This window comes from Montipora capricornis, chromosome 2 (assembly GCF_036669925.1).
Source record: "Montipora capricornis isolate CH-2021 chromosome 2, ASM3666992v2, whole genome shotgun sequence".
Classification (NCBI taxonomy): domain Eukaryota; kingdom Metazoa; phylum Cnidaria; class Anthozoa; order Scleractinia; family Acroporidae; genus Montipora; species Montipora capricornis.
The window spans coordinates 47,962,851-47,977,850 of record NC_090884.1 but is presented as its reverse complement, the minus strand read 5'-3'; the positions used below and the strand labels follow the sequence as shown (position 1 = coordinate 47,977,850).

At 39.8% G+C, this 15,000-nt stretch overlaps 1 protein-coding gene across 3 annotated transcripts in view; it reads right to left on the bottom strand.

Moving 5' to 3' along the window:
- Window positions 1-15,000, bottom strand: part of LOC138024726 (histone-lysine N-methyltransferase EHMT2-like) — a 49,714-nt gene that overhangs the window by 2,628 nt on the left and 32,086 nt on the right. For all 3 annotated transcript variants that reach the window (XM_068871939.1, XM_068871937.1, XM_068871942.1), the window contains 10 exons: window positions 12,635-12,750; window positions 12,484-12,522; window positions 10,713-10,776; window positions 9,322-9,416; window positions 8,946-8,994; window positions 7,020-7,112; window positions 6,051-6,137; window positions 5,308-5,458; window positions 4,910-5,040; window positions 1,677-1,793 (listed from right to left, as the gene is read on the bottom strand). In XM_068871939.1, coding sequence (XP_068728040.1) covers window positions 1,677-1,793; window positions 4,910-5,040; window positions 5,308-5,458; window positions 6,051-6,137; window positions 7,020-7,112; window positions 8,946-8,994; window positions 9,322-9,416; window positions 10,713-10,776; window positions 12,484-12,522; window positions 12,635-12,750 — 942 coding nt within the window. The remainder of the gene's footprint in view (window positions 1-1,676; window positions 1,794-4,909; window positions 5,041-5,307; window positions 5,459-6,050; window positions 6,138-7,019; window positions 7,113-8,945; window positions 8,995-9,321; window positions 9,417-10,712; window positions 10,777-12,483; window positions 12,523-12,634; window positions 12,751-15,000) is intronic.

Sequence of the window (15,000 nt, the reverse complement as noted above, 5' to 3'; positions counted from 1 at the left end):
TCAAAAAAAGGTGGATAAAGCAATTGATTTCCCTATTACGTACCCACTGGATAGTGATTTATCCGGCGGATAGCGCCATCCATCGTTTGCAAAACTGGGGCCTGATGTGGATATATGCTCGTTGCTTCCAAACTTTACCCCGCCGCCATTCCCTGGGGTGTAGGGATGGCGCAGTGGTGAGAGCACTCGCCTCTCACCAATGTGGCCCGGGTTCGATTCCCAGACTCGGCGTCATATGTGGGTTGAGTTTGTTGGTTCTCTACTCTGCACCGAGAGGTTTTCTCCGGGTACTCCGGTTTCCCCTCTCCTCAAAAACCGACATTTGACTTGATTTACTTTCATTGTTCATTTCAGTTTAGTGTCTCCAATTAGCGCTCCAGCGCTAGAACGACTAGACACTTAAATAAAGTTCCTTTCCTTTCCTTTTGCCGACCAGTTGGGTTTCTTGACACTCTAATTTATTGATTGTTAGAGCTGTGCTCTTTTATTCAATACCAAAAAGTCCAAAAACAAATTGTTTACTCAATTCAATGGTTTTAGGCTAAAACGAATAAGTCCGAAACAGGTGTGAGCATTACAAATACCAAAATAGGAAGCTTCCATCCGCCTTAAGGTGATTCCTTATTAGTAGTAGAAGTTGTCGTAAGATATTCTTTAAACTTTTCTCGATTGTTTCCTACATTACGGTGACTCGAAATGTGTAATTAAAAAAATTGGTCACCGGGCTCGTTTGGGAGATATAACTTGCTCAAGTTACTCATTTAATCATTGCGACTTCATCTATCAAGGACAAGTTTGTTCCATCGGTTCACGCTACGTTTTGCAGGAACAGGAAGCACAGCTTTGACGTAATTCTTGAAACAACAAGACAGGTTTATTGTATTGTTCAAAAGGAATAATTTAATGTTTGTTTTATGGCACAGGCACACGTCTTGTAAAGGAACTGACTACAAATATTCCTCGGGTGCGTGATCTCGAGGAGACCATTTTGTGTCCATCAGTGATGGCTACGAATACTTTTTTCCTTGTAACTTTTTTTCTGGCGTAAATTTTTTAAATTCTTTTTACAGCAAAAAAAAGAGGAGTAAGATAATAAAATTGTGCCAAAAACAGATAGTTCACCAATCTCGTTTAGGAGAAAACAGAAAGCAAACCAAGCTCGACCCCTCGACAACACGTCTCCCCGATAGCGCGGTTTCACTTTCACTCTCGGGACTGAAATGACACTTTAGCATCACTCGACTTTTTGTTTTGCGACAGTCTAAAAAGTTTTCCGTTTTGCTCTTTCCTGCTGTGCTCTGAAAACGGCCATTCTTCTTTCTAGCGAGCTTTCCCGCACGAAAAACATGTCTTATAAATTGAAAAAATGTCGTAATCTTCTTAAAAGTAAAAAAAAAAAAAAGTTTTGCGCAGGTGTCCAGGAAAACACGTAAATTACAGTTGTACATCACTATCTCGAACTAATTTACGAGGTTTCAATTACCGTCCCACTTAATAATAAACTGACGCATACGTCCCGAGGGTTGTTCGATTCCGTCGATCCATTAACCTATTCGCGAATTGAAAAATAATCTCTTCATTTAGTTGTGGTTTAAATTTGAGAGTTGCCGCGTTGCGCTTTGTCCATTAGTTGTCTCTGTCGTTTCGAGTTTTTATCTCAACAGCCCACAACTTACCCGGTGATTAATAAATACTCGCAAGGGAAAGATGTTTGGTTCGCACGAGTGATTTATGAATCGGCTGATGTTTCCATACTCTTTGGCATCAATGCAAAACAAGTCGCTCGTGCTCTCCTGCAAAAACAAATTGACATACGGAATCAAATCAGCTATTGAGTGAGTGATAATTAACAATTAGACCCGTAGCCCGCAAGGGCTACGGGTCAATAACCCATGAGGCGAAGCAGAATGGGCTATTGACCCGTGGCCCTTCAGGGCGAAGGGTCTCATCGCGCAGAATTCTATAATAATTGTCTTCCGTGACATTTACTTGCAGTGCGAAATATGTGACAAGTCCGGCATAAAGAAACACGCATTCAGCACTGGTGGGATATGATTGGTCAACCGATTTAGCTTTGGGAATACTAGAGTCCCTTCGCCGAATTCTGCAACTGTCAATCAAACGTTAAGATGAGCAGAATACTCAGTGCCCCTGTGATCAAAAAAACCACTTCTTTTTTTCCTTCAGATTTTGAAAGTGTGTTTGCTTAACACCTGACTGGTAAAATTTTGAGCTTTGATTTTCATGCAAAGGCCGTTTACTTTGAGTGAAAGTTTTGGATTTCACGGTCCGCCATTACTCACGTTCAAAACTGACCGATTGGACCTCAGCTTAATGCTTGCTTATTCCTCATGCTTTATCCGCTACCCGCTACCCAGAAAAATCTTGAAATAAATCAGCGCAATGTGTAAATATCCGATCGATGTTATCTTTTTTTGAAAAACAGACCTGTAGAGCGAGTTCACGAAGCATTTTTCCGTTCATTGCCGGTTGTCTACACAGCCTCATCAAAGAAAAAGCCTCTTTCATTTTATCTTTTGTCCGCGATTTGCTAGTGTCCCAGTGCATAGTTAATAGATGTAGGCAGTCCCTAGATTTAACTATGCCCAGTGGAACGTCTTTTGTTTGTTGAAAATAATTATTCAATATTCGATACGTTCAAATGGAATAAAATATTTAAAAGGATCACTAAGACCTAAACCCATTCAGTTGCTTTAAACTACCTTCAACACAACAATGTTGAAACGAGCAAGACATTGACCGCCATTTTCACAGCTATTACTGATTTCAGGCGGAGCTTAGAGAAATTAATATGCACGCGCGAAGTTCAAAATGAATCAATTCAACTCCCAAACGCTCTTAGGACGGCGAGGAATCAAAGAAAGAAAATGTATGTTTCAGAAATGCTGGATTTGACACTACTTCTAGACATCTGATTCCCTTCATATGTTGCATGAGACCTTTATACTTTTTGAGAAAACATATCCATATGCAACCCAACGTGTTGACATCTTCATTTAGAAGAAATTCAGCCTCAAATTTATCCTACAGCTATTTCCCATACTCAAATTTACCCAAAATAGGTCAAGTTGAACACAAAATTGATACAGGTTAACGAGACGGTACCGTGTCAAAAATGGCTGTTATTTTATTATGAGAATTTCTTCTTTAAAAGCCATATGCGACCCTTTTCATATTTTATATAGTTAAGCTGTAACAGAGTAAAACGCAGGGGGACCTTTCCCTGTTGCGGCCATTTTTCTTTATTGTCTAATGTCATTTGTCGTCTCGGCCTTTCAAATTTAGCGCCATTGCACCCATGAATATCCCGGATGTGTCATACAATTCTGCGCGATGCTAATTGTTTTAGTATCACCCAACTAGTCGGACAGAAAACGCAGTAATAAAGTTAGCAAATGCAGGTTGAAAATATATTTATTTGGAAATAAAACGAAAAAAAGCGTCACGCTTTTCGCTACTCGATGACTATTAGTAATAGTCCTCTAGAAGCGTAGCCAATCAAAATGCAGCATTTGCATTAGTCCACTAGTTGGGTGATACTAACACTTAATAGTAATAAAACTGATGAAGGTAAACTAAAAACGTACATCAGTAAAAAGATTAATTATAATTTATCTGAACGGTAGTTTAAAATCTTGAGGATCAAAAATCGATTCAAGAAGCGAACTTTTAAAATACTTTGCAATTTGACTTTGTTTAAATTGAGCATTCACCACATATTGAAAGGAAAGAGCATCAGAAAGTTGTCCACAACAAGCAAGAACGTATTTTGTTTATCATCCAACATTATTACATGTATGAATGAGTCTTGACCGTGTTGTCCTTAGTAGGACGTTGCACCGGTGATCTCATCCGAACGTCGTGGATCGATTTCCACCCAGGTCAGAGAATTTTCTGTCCTTGGGTGATGCACTAGAAAGGAATTCCTGATGCTGTTGATCAACGAAGGTTCTTCATCCTTCACTTTCACAGTAGCGTAAGGCCTCACCTGATTTCTGTAGCGTTATTACAGTTTTACATTTAGAAGGCATTTCGGTCAAGTGGTTAAGGGTGTTTGTCTTGAGATCCGGAGATCCCGCGTTCAAGACCCGTTCTGACAAATCGTTGAATTTGATTCTGGTAGTCCAAGGTTCAACTTATCGGCTGCACTCGTAAATATAGCCAACTGGTCTTGGGATTCTTAAAAGTTGTCGTTCTATTCTGTCGTTTTCTTGATTTCCGAAAAAGCCCCTATGGGGAGTGGTCAATTAATTATGAACGTATGTATTTGTTTCTACACCTTTGTTAAAGTGGAACTATGATCAAAACATCAAATCTTTTTTTCCTTTGGATTTCAAAACGGTGTTAACTAAACAATAAGTGACCCAAGTTTTAAGCCTTAATTTCAGAAAGACACTTGTTTATTTGAGCTGCCCGGAATTTTCCTATTTAATGGTCCGCCATTACTAACTTTAAAATCTTGAGAGAGCTGGATCGATGAGAAAATGACGACAAAGACTCGCTAGTTTAAGAATGCAATGCGTTTGTACGCGACTGAATCAATGTGCAGCACGGGAGTTTTCGGGCTTCCAGATTTTTAAACTCGTGTTTTGCATACATAATAAACTGTGCTTACACGCTGAAATTTTAAGCTATTGAGTGAATGACATCACTTTCCCTAGATTGAAACCCTCTGAGGTCAAATCGGGCAGTTTTGAACGTGAGTAATGGCGAACCGTGAAATCCCAAAAAATCTTACAGTCAAAGTAAACAGCCTTTGGATAAAAATCAAAGCTCAAAATTTTAACAGGCAGGTGTTAAGCAAACACACTTTCAAAATCTGAAGAAAAAAATGAAGCGATTTTATGATCACATTACCACTTTAACAGATTCAGATGAATGAAGTTACCTTACAGTCCAAGTCAAATAAGTAAGAGTCATCGTCTCTGTCATCCGCTTCGCTGTCTGGTATGAGCTCACCAGTGTATTCACACACAAAACCGCCCTGAGGAATAACAGCAAGACTGCGGACTCCCCATCCTAACAACGACATACATAAACAGTAAGTAAATTGGGTAGTTTCCAATTGTTTAAGAACAAATAATAAATAATAAACTCTTGATCCTGAAGTTTGAAAGCTGTTAACGTAGAATTTGAATTACTCTTTTTTTCCCTGTAAAATGCAATTCATTCCAGTCAACGGCGACACTATTCCTGTACTTTCTGCACAGTTCAAAATTTGTAAGCTTCTTTTGTTTGTGCTTGTGGTTGTGCTTGCGTCGATAGTGCAAACTAGGCTTAAATTACCTTTTTTCAACGTTCTGAACATCTGAAGAGGATACTGCATACCCTTTTGGACAACTCTGTTCTTACAGAATGACCAACAGTTGCACATTCTGTTACATTCAAAGATAAGAGGCCGGTCAAACTTCTGTAAATCTCCTTTTAATAGTCCGTCCTAGAATAAAAAAAAAGTTGTCATTTAATGCACGAGTGGTATCCAATCAACATCTCTACATTGGTTGGTCCAAAACAAGGATTTTTCATCTGCAAAAATGGAAAAAAGGTTCGTCTTTCGTGGTTTCTCCATCATGAGAATTTCTTCAATTGTTTGATGTTCAAGGGAGGAATAAGTCCTGCTTCAAAAGAATTTAAAAAAATGAACAATGCCGGAACGAAAGGTAAACGTGATAAGACGTCACAGACTGCTTTGTATTGCGATAGTTCTTTAAAAACAGTGATGCAAATTAATTTGTGACGTCAACCCGGTATCGAGCCCACTCTTCTTCATTCCTCGGTTTTGATCAAAGTATGAACATTTTTCCAGTCTTTTTTTTTTCCTTACAAAAAGGTTCCAAAAATTACACAATATACTGGGAACGATTTCGGAGAATGCATAAAGTAGAAAACTCTGTTGAGGTGACAGGCACTTTAAACGTTTGCCTAAGTTGCCCTGACGGTCAAAAACCAAGAAAACGAACCTGATAGCAATAACTACATTTGAATTACATTGCTCCAAAATCTACGTCTCCGCGTCACTCTTCACTCACCTTATTGTACCAAATTTTTTCCCGTTCACTCTTTTCAGAACAATGACAAGACTTCCTGCTTTGACAACTATTCTCGCACTTACAACCCTGTGAATATCAAACACAATACAAGTGAAAAGGTGAAAGCATTCCCCTTCCATCAATGTGTAACCCGTGATCGCTTCCTGTAATCGAATTTTGTTGGTTGCCTACTTTCCCCGAAGGGTTTTCTTCAGATACCAAAATTCCCCTCTGCAATAAAAGTAATTATTTTGACCAATCACAACAAACACCAGCAATAAAATGAACCAACTGCGGAAGAGTTGCTCAAAGGGTAGCAGCCCATGATTCGGGTTAAATAACATATCAAGTCAAAGGTCTTGAGCACACTTCGCCTGACCCTCTTGCAAATAACTGGACCCATGAGTTTGTCTCTTAGAAAGCCCCCAAAACTCCTCCGGTGAATTTCGTGCACCATAATTCTGCATCATCAAAATGTAGACGTTTCAAGGGATCAAACTTTTCAGTTTTTCTGCTCTCGAAAAACAGACCAGCTTCTAAAAAGTGCGCTGGACACTGTTTGAAAAATGACATTTCGGGAATGCCGTAAGCGTGCTTCTCCCACATCTTCAGTGGCTAGAACGTATGACCCTTAAACATTTCGAGGTTACCGTCCCAGATTTTTAAAGCTTAATTTTTTAAGTAGTTTAATCTGGGCGTGCTTTTATTCAAATTCGTTGCAAAGCTAATTTCAACCCCTTAAGATCAAATTCATTGAGAAAGGCCAAGTTCAGTTAAAGTGGCGTCGACCGTTTACGAAAAGAATATTTGCATCATGGCGCCAACCGCGAGAAAACGCTAGCGATTTACGTTCCGCCTTTGGTTGGTAGAGAAAATGAAGATAAACATGAGGAACATTAAACTGAGCCAAAAGGCCGGCCGCATAACAGTGGTTACTAAATCATGACAAAAAGAAACTGCCGCCTATACCTCGAATTTTGAGATACTCCAGTTGATCAGTCCGTCATAAACCTCACAGCTTTCCTTGACAAAGGTGAACTTTGGAAATGGTTCATCATCAACCTGTCGAACACAAATAAGTATTACAACAGCGACTAGTACTTGTAAAAGACTTTTTTTGACCAATCAATCTAGAACAAATAGGCTAGTGGAAACGCTACTAGTCGACGTATGCTACTCGGTTACATGACTAGCTGCGTGCGTTCGATATAACAGGCCAAGGTTGGGGAGTTAAATGACGCATTCGTTTTTTTTTTTCTTCACACAGCGTTGAATGTTCTTAGCAGTTGTCGCGCGAAGTTCAATTTGCTGTGACTTGAAGCTAACGCTTGAAACGACACCTTTCTAATCTCCTGTTGTGGCCAATTTACCGTAATCGACTAGGTGGACACTATCAGGGGAGCAGGGGTGACGCAGTGGAGGGAGCACTCGTCTCCCACCAATGTGGCCTGTGGTCGATTCCCAGCCTCGGCGTCATATGTGGGTGCGTTTGTTGGTTTTCTTTTTTTTCTTCGAGAAGTTTTTCTCCCTCTCCACAAAAACCAATGTTTGATTTAATTTCTGTGTACAGTTTCCTCAATTATACAGTGCCCCAGCGCTAGAAGACTTGACACCTTTCTAAAGTTCATTATATATATGCAATTTCCGTGCTTCAAACACCCAAAACTGTAATTATCTGGTATGCCATAATTTCAATTAGGCTAGGTTTGGACAATAATTAGATTTATTTTTCATTCTAGATATTTTATAAGATGAGTTAGTCAATTTAGTAATTAGCATTCGTTCTTTTCATCGATGATTTAGAATGTTGCTAACTCTAAATTTCAGCCCTAATGGGCTGCCAAAGCATTAATTAATAATAGACTATTAAGCTAAACTACTTTTATTCCTGTGCCAATAGGCTAGTTTCGAATTGTGCAGCAACAAAAGAACAGAGTCGAGGTTCAGGGGAATAATTAGCATTTTGTATTGTTCGGAACAAAGGAAAATGCAAATTATTCCCCTGAACCTCGACTCAGTTCTTTTGTTGCTGCACAATTCGAAACTAGCCTATTAGCCTTTATAAAAAATAGTTTTACGAAGATAAAGTGCGAGGACGATTTATTTCTCTCTTTCTTCTTAAATTATGTAACTATGCGCAACAAACATGTTTTTGTCACGAAGCAGGGTTAACGTTAAATAGCGAGTAGGTGCGAATAATTGTCAAAAACTACCAAAAATGAAGTGCATGCACTGCCGTCGCGGACACAGCCCCTTTTAAGTATAGTTTTCCAGCTGTGGCGTCTCCGTTGCTACACAAACTTCCTATAAGGGACTTTACGATCTACGACGGCGACGTCGACGTCGACGAAAACGTCACCTCAAAACATAACTTTGCACTATCGTAAGTTTCTCGCGGTTAGGCCATCTCGTTCGCGTAGTACAATGTGGGCAGAGGATCCTAAAAATAAATTGGTACGAGCAGTTTCAGAGTAAAAATAGTGAATTATACATTGACATTTGTGCGCTCGCGTTGTCCTCACAACGTCAAATTTGGTCATTTCACGTCGTTGTTGTGCAGAGCAACGCAGGAATTTGTGCTAAAATGCATGCCGCGCGTGTATTACAATTGCTTTTCCTCTTTTATCCAGTCATATTGTTGTTTCGTGGCGTTCTCATTGACGACGACGTCGTAGATCGTAAAGTCCATAGAATTGGGAGTTGTTGCCCCCGTTTGAACGCAGCCCACTTTCGCCTCTTTTCAAAGCTTGTCCAAGTGTTTAGTTCTTTCCCATCATCAGTAGTCTTCGTCAACTAAATTAAAACTGCTTTCCGCTGGCAAGATTTTGAGCTTGGAGTCGCTTTGAAACAAATGAAACTTTTAAATGGCCAACTTAAAAAGTACACTACACACACCTCATTTATGCAAGATATTGAGACATTTTCTTGTCCACGAGAAATGTCACTGCAAAACGAAATAACAAAACGGTCATTTGTGGGTCGAAACTTTCAACGGCACAAAAGCAAAAGCACAAGGCAAACTTTTCCTCAGTTGCCTGATTTAATGGTATGCAATAGCTTTTAAATGCAAAATTGTGTTGGGCTCGACGCGTTTTAGTCGGGCAAAGTCCACTTCAACTCTCCGAGATTTTGTACTAAAAAGAAGTTTAACTACGTGGGGAAAAGAAGAGCAGGCTTTTAAAACATTTTTAAACCATACCACATACATTTCAATTAATTAATTTTAACGTTTTCAAGCATGGAAAATAACTTACACATTTTCATTACTGACCTATGTAAGATGCGCGGCCTAATAACTCCTTGACGCGACTCTAACTGTGCTTTTGAGTCCAGCAAGCAGTATCCTCTAGATACAGGATGGGCAACCTGCAAAAAAAATCACAACTTGCGTATTTTACCGAGAGATAATTATAACACTGGGAAGGAAAGCAAGGGAAGGGACTAGAATTTGAAGATATTTTTTACAGACGAAAACCGGTCCGTTAACGTCCCTAAGTGCATGACGTCCTAAAAAAGACGTTTGAGCACGTCAACGTCGTCGTGTAACGGCGCCACAAGCGAAAACACCGCTTTGAACGTAACCTTTTTTCCTCTTGATTTTAGACATAGGAAAATTATGATCAAATATAAAATGTAGAGGACGAGAAACTTGCTCGAATTGGAGGTGTTTATTGAGAAACTGGTGCAATAGTTTATATGTGGAGATGAAATAGTTTCACGCAAAAATTCCTTGGTAAGGACGACTCGCAACATAAAATGGCATTTTTAGATTACATATAAGAGACAAATATGAACTTGGGAAAGCAGCATTTTAAGGGCACGTTTTTTATCCACAATTCTGGAATGAGAATGGCTAGAATGTAAAATGCTCGCGTTTTGCCATTCCGCATTCCTCTTCCGGAATGGATAGAACGCCATTCCATCCATTCTGCTCCCAGGGGCAGAATGAACAGAATGTTGGGAATGAAAATTCCACATGGCGGACGGCGAGATGAGCGCTGCGGATTCAAATACGTCTCCACCGGAGAAAAAATCAGGTTACACTTTCGGACACAATGAAACATTGCCTCTTATTTCATTGCACCAAAAGTACGAGGTTTTTTTCAGTGATGTTTCATACAACAACATTGTCTGCATAGCCCATGATTCGAGGGATTTGTTTCCTCTCCTTTGCATAGAGGACTGTCAAAACATTCGGCAAATCCAAAAACGTCTCCCTAGTTTCTTCCTCTTTATTTACAAGCAAAATTGCTGCGACAACGGCTGCAATGGCAGCCTCTTCGTCGGCCGCTATATTTGTTACGCAATGTTTACTCATGCCAGGACCGCGCATCTCGACGGGCGTTTTTCTTATGTAAACAATCCGAATTATTTATTCCTAGCATTCCGTACCGACCATTCTTATTCAAGAATTGTGGATAAAAAAACGCGCCCTAAGCTTTTAGATCATCGCACTTTCGAACGTTACTTAAGCAGCAACCGGCACAGAAAAGCCTCAAAATTTCTGGCTCTATTTGGGATAGGAACCCATGACTTCTACGATGCGGATGCAGTGCTTTACCAATTGAAATATGAAGCCAACTGGCAACTGGTCACTTTGTGAGTTCGTCCTGTATGTATGTCTATCATATATAAAGTCATCAGAAACTTGAATTACTCTACCTCACAAGGTGTGTGACCGTCTTTGTTGCGGATGTGAATGTTCGCCCCTCGACTCAAAAACAACCTGCCATTGAATGTTAATCAAAAGCAATAAGTTGGTCACTGTACTGCCTTCTGTAGGTACATCATATACTTCAACAACAACGACAACATTTAGTGACAAGTATAGGAGTAAAGAATTAACAGAACACGAAGTTGTCAATGGCTGATCAAGGCGGGCAGTGAAATTAAACGCTATATTATATTATATAGAATCAATACACTGAAATTGATAACCAGGATAAATTACAAAACGTAAATTCCAATCGAAGGATAGAAAGATCAAAGGACGGAAGGATAGATCAATCAAAAGAATAGAGGAAAACAAACAAGAGAGAAGGAAAGGAAGGAAGAAGGAAGGAAGGAAGGGAGGAAGGAAGGAAGGAAGGAAAGAAGGAAGGAGGGAAGGAGGAAGGAAGGAAGGAAGGAGAAAAGGAAGAGAGGAAGGAGGGAAGGAAGGAAGAAGAAAGGAGGAAGGAAGGAGGGAGGAAGGAAGGAAGGAAGAAGGAAGGAAGGAAGGAAGGGAGGAAGGAAGGAAAAAAGGAAGGAAGGAAGGAAGGGAGGAAGGAAGAAGGAACGAAGGGAGGAAGGAACAAAGGAAGGAACGAAGGAAGGAACAAAGGAAGGAAGGAAGAAAGGAAGGGAGAAAGGAAGGAAGAAAGGAAGGGAGGAAGGGAGGAAGGAGGGAAGGAAGGGAGGAAGGAGGGAAGGAAGGAAGAAGGAAGGAGGAAGGAAGGAAGGACGAAGGAAGGAAGGAAGGAACAAAGGAAGGAAGGAAGAAAGGAAGGGAGGAAGGAAGGAAGGAGAGAAGGAGGAAGGAAGGAAGGAAGGAAGGAGGAAAGGAAGAGAGGAAGGAGGGAAGGAAGGAAGAAGGAAGGAGGGAGGAAGGAAGGAAGGAAGGAAGGAAGGGAGGAAGGAAGGAAAAAAGGAAGGAAGGAAAAAAGGAAGGAAGAAAGGAAGGGAGGAAGGAAGGAAGAAAAGAAGGGAGGAAGGGAGGAAGGAGGGAAGGAAGGGAGGAAGGAGGGAAGGAAGGAAGAAGGAAGGAAGAAGGAAGAGGAAGGAAGGAAGGAAGGAAGCAAAGAAGGAAGGAAGGAAGGAAGGAAGGAAGGAGGAAGGAAGGAGGGAAGGAGGGAGGGAAAGAGAGAAAAAAGTGATTATATGTTGGGATCAGTGAAGATTTCTTGGATGAACTCGGCTGATGGTCCGCGGTTTGCATGTCACCTCACACTTCGGCTTTTCAGCCGAGTAAGCTCTGGGAGCAAGGTTCTGTCTGGCCAACCTTTCAAATCTCTTGGACACTTCTCAAGAGCAGTAGATTTTATGGTCAGACAACAATGAAATGATCCACGTTACTGCAAAATAAGTTGAAAGAGGCCTACGGTACTTATTTTAGGCAAGCCTCGTTCCCAGAAACTAAAGAAGAAAGACTCTGGAAACAAGGTTGGAAAGCCCGGGGTTTCCAAAACGAGGCATCGTCAACGTCTTTGCGAGATTCGAAAGATATGTTAAAGAACGATTGTCACACCTGGTTTCCGAACAGAGAATGAAATCCTCAGTTTAGGAATTCCTCAGTTTTTGGCCGTCATTTAAACGGTTTTTGAAATAAAAGAAATTTGGGTGAGATTTAATTTTTGGGACTGATACAAACCAAAGATTTTTCTCTTCCTCTTGTGTATATTTTGATAAACACAGGTCGACTTTGCAACAACTTGAAAAGGCAAGAAGGACTTACTGCACACATGCGTAGTGGTCTTCTCTTGCAGCAATATGTCTGCACAAAAGAACAACGACAAAGTTTCAGATATCGAACATTCACTGATGAAATAGCAACTCTGGACAATATAAAATCCACTTAAATCATAGCAAAATACTTTGTTACTAACAGCGGTGTCTCCTTGTGTATGTTGATACTGTTTATGTCCGTATGCTCATCCAGTAGAAGTTTACACACTTCAATATTGCCTGACAGTGCAGCCCAGTGCAGAGGTACATTCAACTCCTGAACAAACGAGATGAAAATGTGGAAGTTTCCTCTGTCTTTTTCATCAAACAGTTCGACCCAAAGTAAAGATGATTTCCAAACTTAGAGAATATATGTGAAATATTATATATTCAGATTTGCGATAAAGTAAATTAATTTCTTATATTTCATTCATTTTTCAGTAGGTAATTAGATAATTATTAGATACATGACCCCTTAAACACGTAGTGCTTAAACGCTAATCGTGTTTTTAAATAAAGGATTTTACTTTACTTTACGTTACTATGTGATCGACATCATCGCTCGTAGTAAAATGCAGTTGCAAAAAGAAAAGTGAGAAAAAAAAAATCCAGGCTTGAACCATCTGAGCTATAGAACCACAAATGAGAATGCACAAGAAAGGATGAGGAATAGAGAACATATTCACCATACATGCGCCTCTTCCAATGATATTTTTTTTTCAATCGAAATTTAACCCGTGGTCATGATGCGCGGCTTGCGCGGCTATTTTAAGGAAGAAACCTGATTGGTTATCATTGACTGCGCGACCATGGGCACGAAACCAAAACAACTTTCACAGCATGGTGCAAAGCTTAAAATAGTTTGAAAAAAAAAACTGCAGATGGGGCATGACCATGTGTTATCTTCCCTCCTCCTCTCTTGGAATGCATAATACAGCACATTTAACAAATAGATTCCATGGTGACATGCGTCTGTTCAGTAATAGGGCGCTTATGCAAAGAACGACGACGACGGCTACGCCTACAAAAACACCACAGAACAGCGAGTTTAATGAACAAAAACAAAGGCTCTGCACGACCTGCACGTGCGTTTTGCATTTTGGTACATTTCTTTGCCGTCCTCGTCTTGACAACGACGTGAATAGACCATTTTACAGTTGTGTGCTTAGCTACCTGGCCTTTAAATGAAAGTGAGGCTGGAGTTGACCTTGCTTTGATAGAAACCTCACTGCTTTTCTTATGTTAATGATTTTGTTGTCATGCTAATAAGTAGGAATTTACATAGGAAAAGCTGTGAGGTTTCTATCAAAGCAAGGTCAACTCCAGCCTCACTTTCATTCAAAGGCCAGGTAACTATAGCACACAACTGTAAAATGGTCTATTGACCACATTTCAGGTTGTGTAGAGGACTGAGAAGCTGACGAAATATTTTTAATTTTCTTCCCAAACAACCACACCGTTCATGCCAATTTTATTCCTGCAATGTTGATACACACTTTCCATTCGGAACGACTTTGGGGCAAATTATAACGAAGTTTTTATAATAACGGGAAATAATATTTTAAGACGACGTTCTCGTTGGCGTCTTCGTTGTCCTTGCGTAAGCTCCCTAATAGATCACTGATGACGTCAAAATGTGGTTAGAACAAAACAGTGGAATACGCGGCGACAGTTGAGCATGTCAAGGATGTTCTTACCACATTTTGACTTCTTTTGTGATCTATTAGCGAACAGACGCACGGCAATTTGAATCTGTTCTATATAACTAAGAATTGAACGTTTTTTTTCACGATGACGTCAACTTTGCGTCTGTTCCTCCTATGGATCATAGGTGAGAACCAATCAAAATGCGTGAATTCTTGGGCTTATTATAATAAATATCACATATTTCAGCTGTAAATGATCTCTCTCACATCGTTTAAAGTTAAAACTCCATTATCTTTTCTTCTTGTTAGTTCTTCAAATAAAAACCTTCAAACCTCAAAACGGAAGTTTTTATTAGTCTTGTCTTCAGAATCCGTTGCCAGTTTGCGGTTCTTCGCCTTCACTCAACTTAATCTCTTCAACCGGTGGAAAAAGAATTGGCAGAAAACCGAGAAATACCTGTTCTTGTTCAAAAACTCGTTTTTAAGTTTGTGTTGACTTGAAATTCTTTAAGCGACCCTAGACATCAAAATCAATTATTCTCGTTTTCTTCCTCTCGATTTTCTGTACTTTAAATCGGTCAAGCTGTTCTGATGCATGACATATGTAACAACGTATCGCCTCCTTATATTGCCAATTCATTTATTTCCAAAGCAAGCGTTCATTTATATAAAACAAGATCATCTTCAAGAGGTGACTATTTTGTTAAACCCTCAAGACTTGACATTTACAAATTAAATCCTTTTCAAGAAATGGTGTAAAAGTTTCGAATAGTTTACCTCGTGAAATTCGCCATCTATCCAAAAACAAATTTAACATTAAAATCCACATTATCCTACTCCAAAGACTTTCACAAGAAAATGACTATACTGATATATCTATC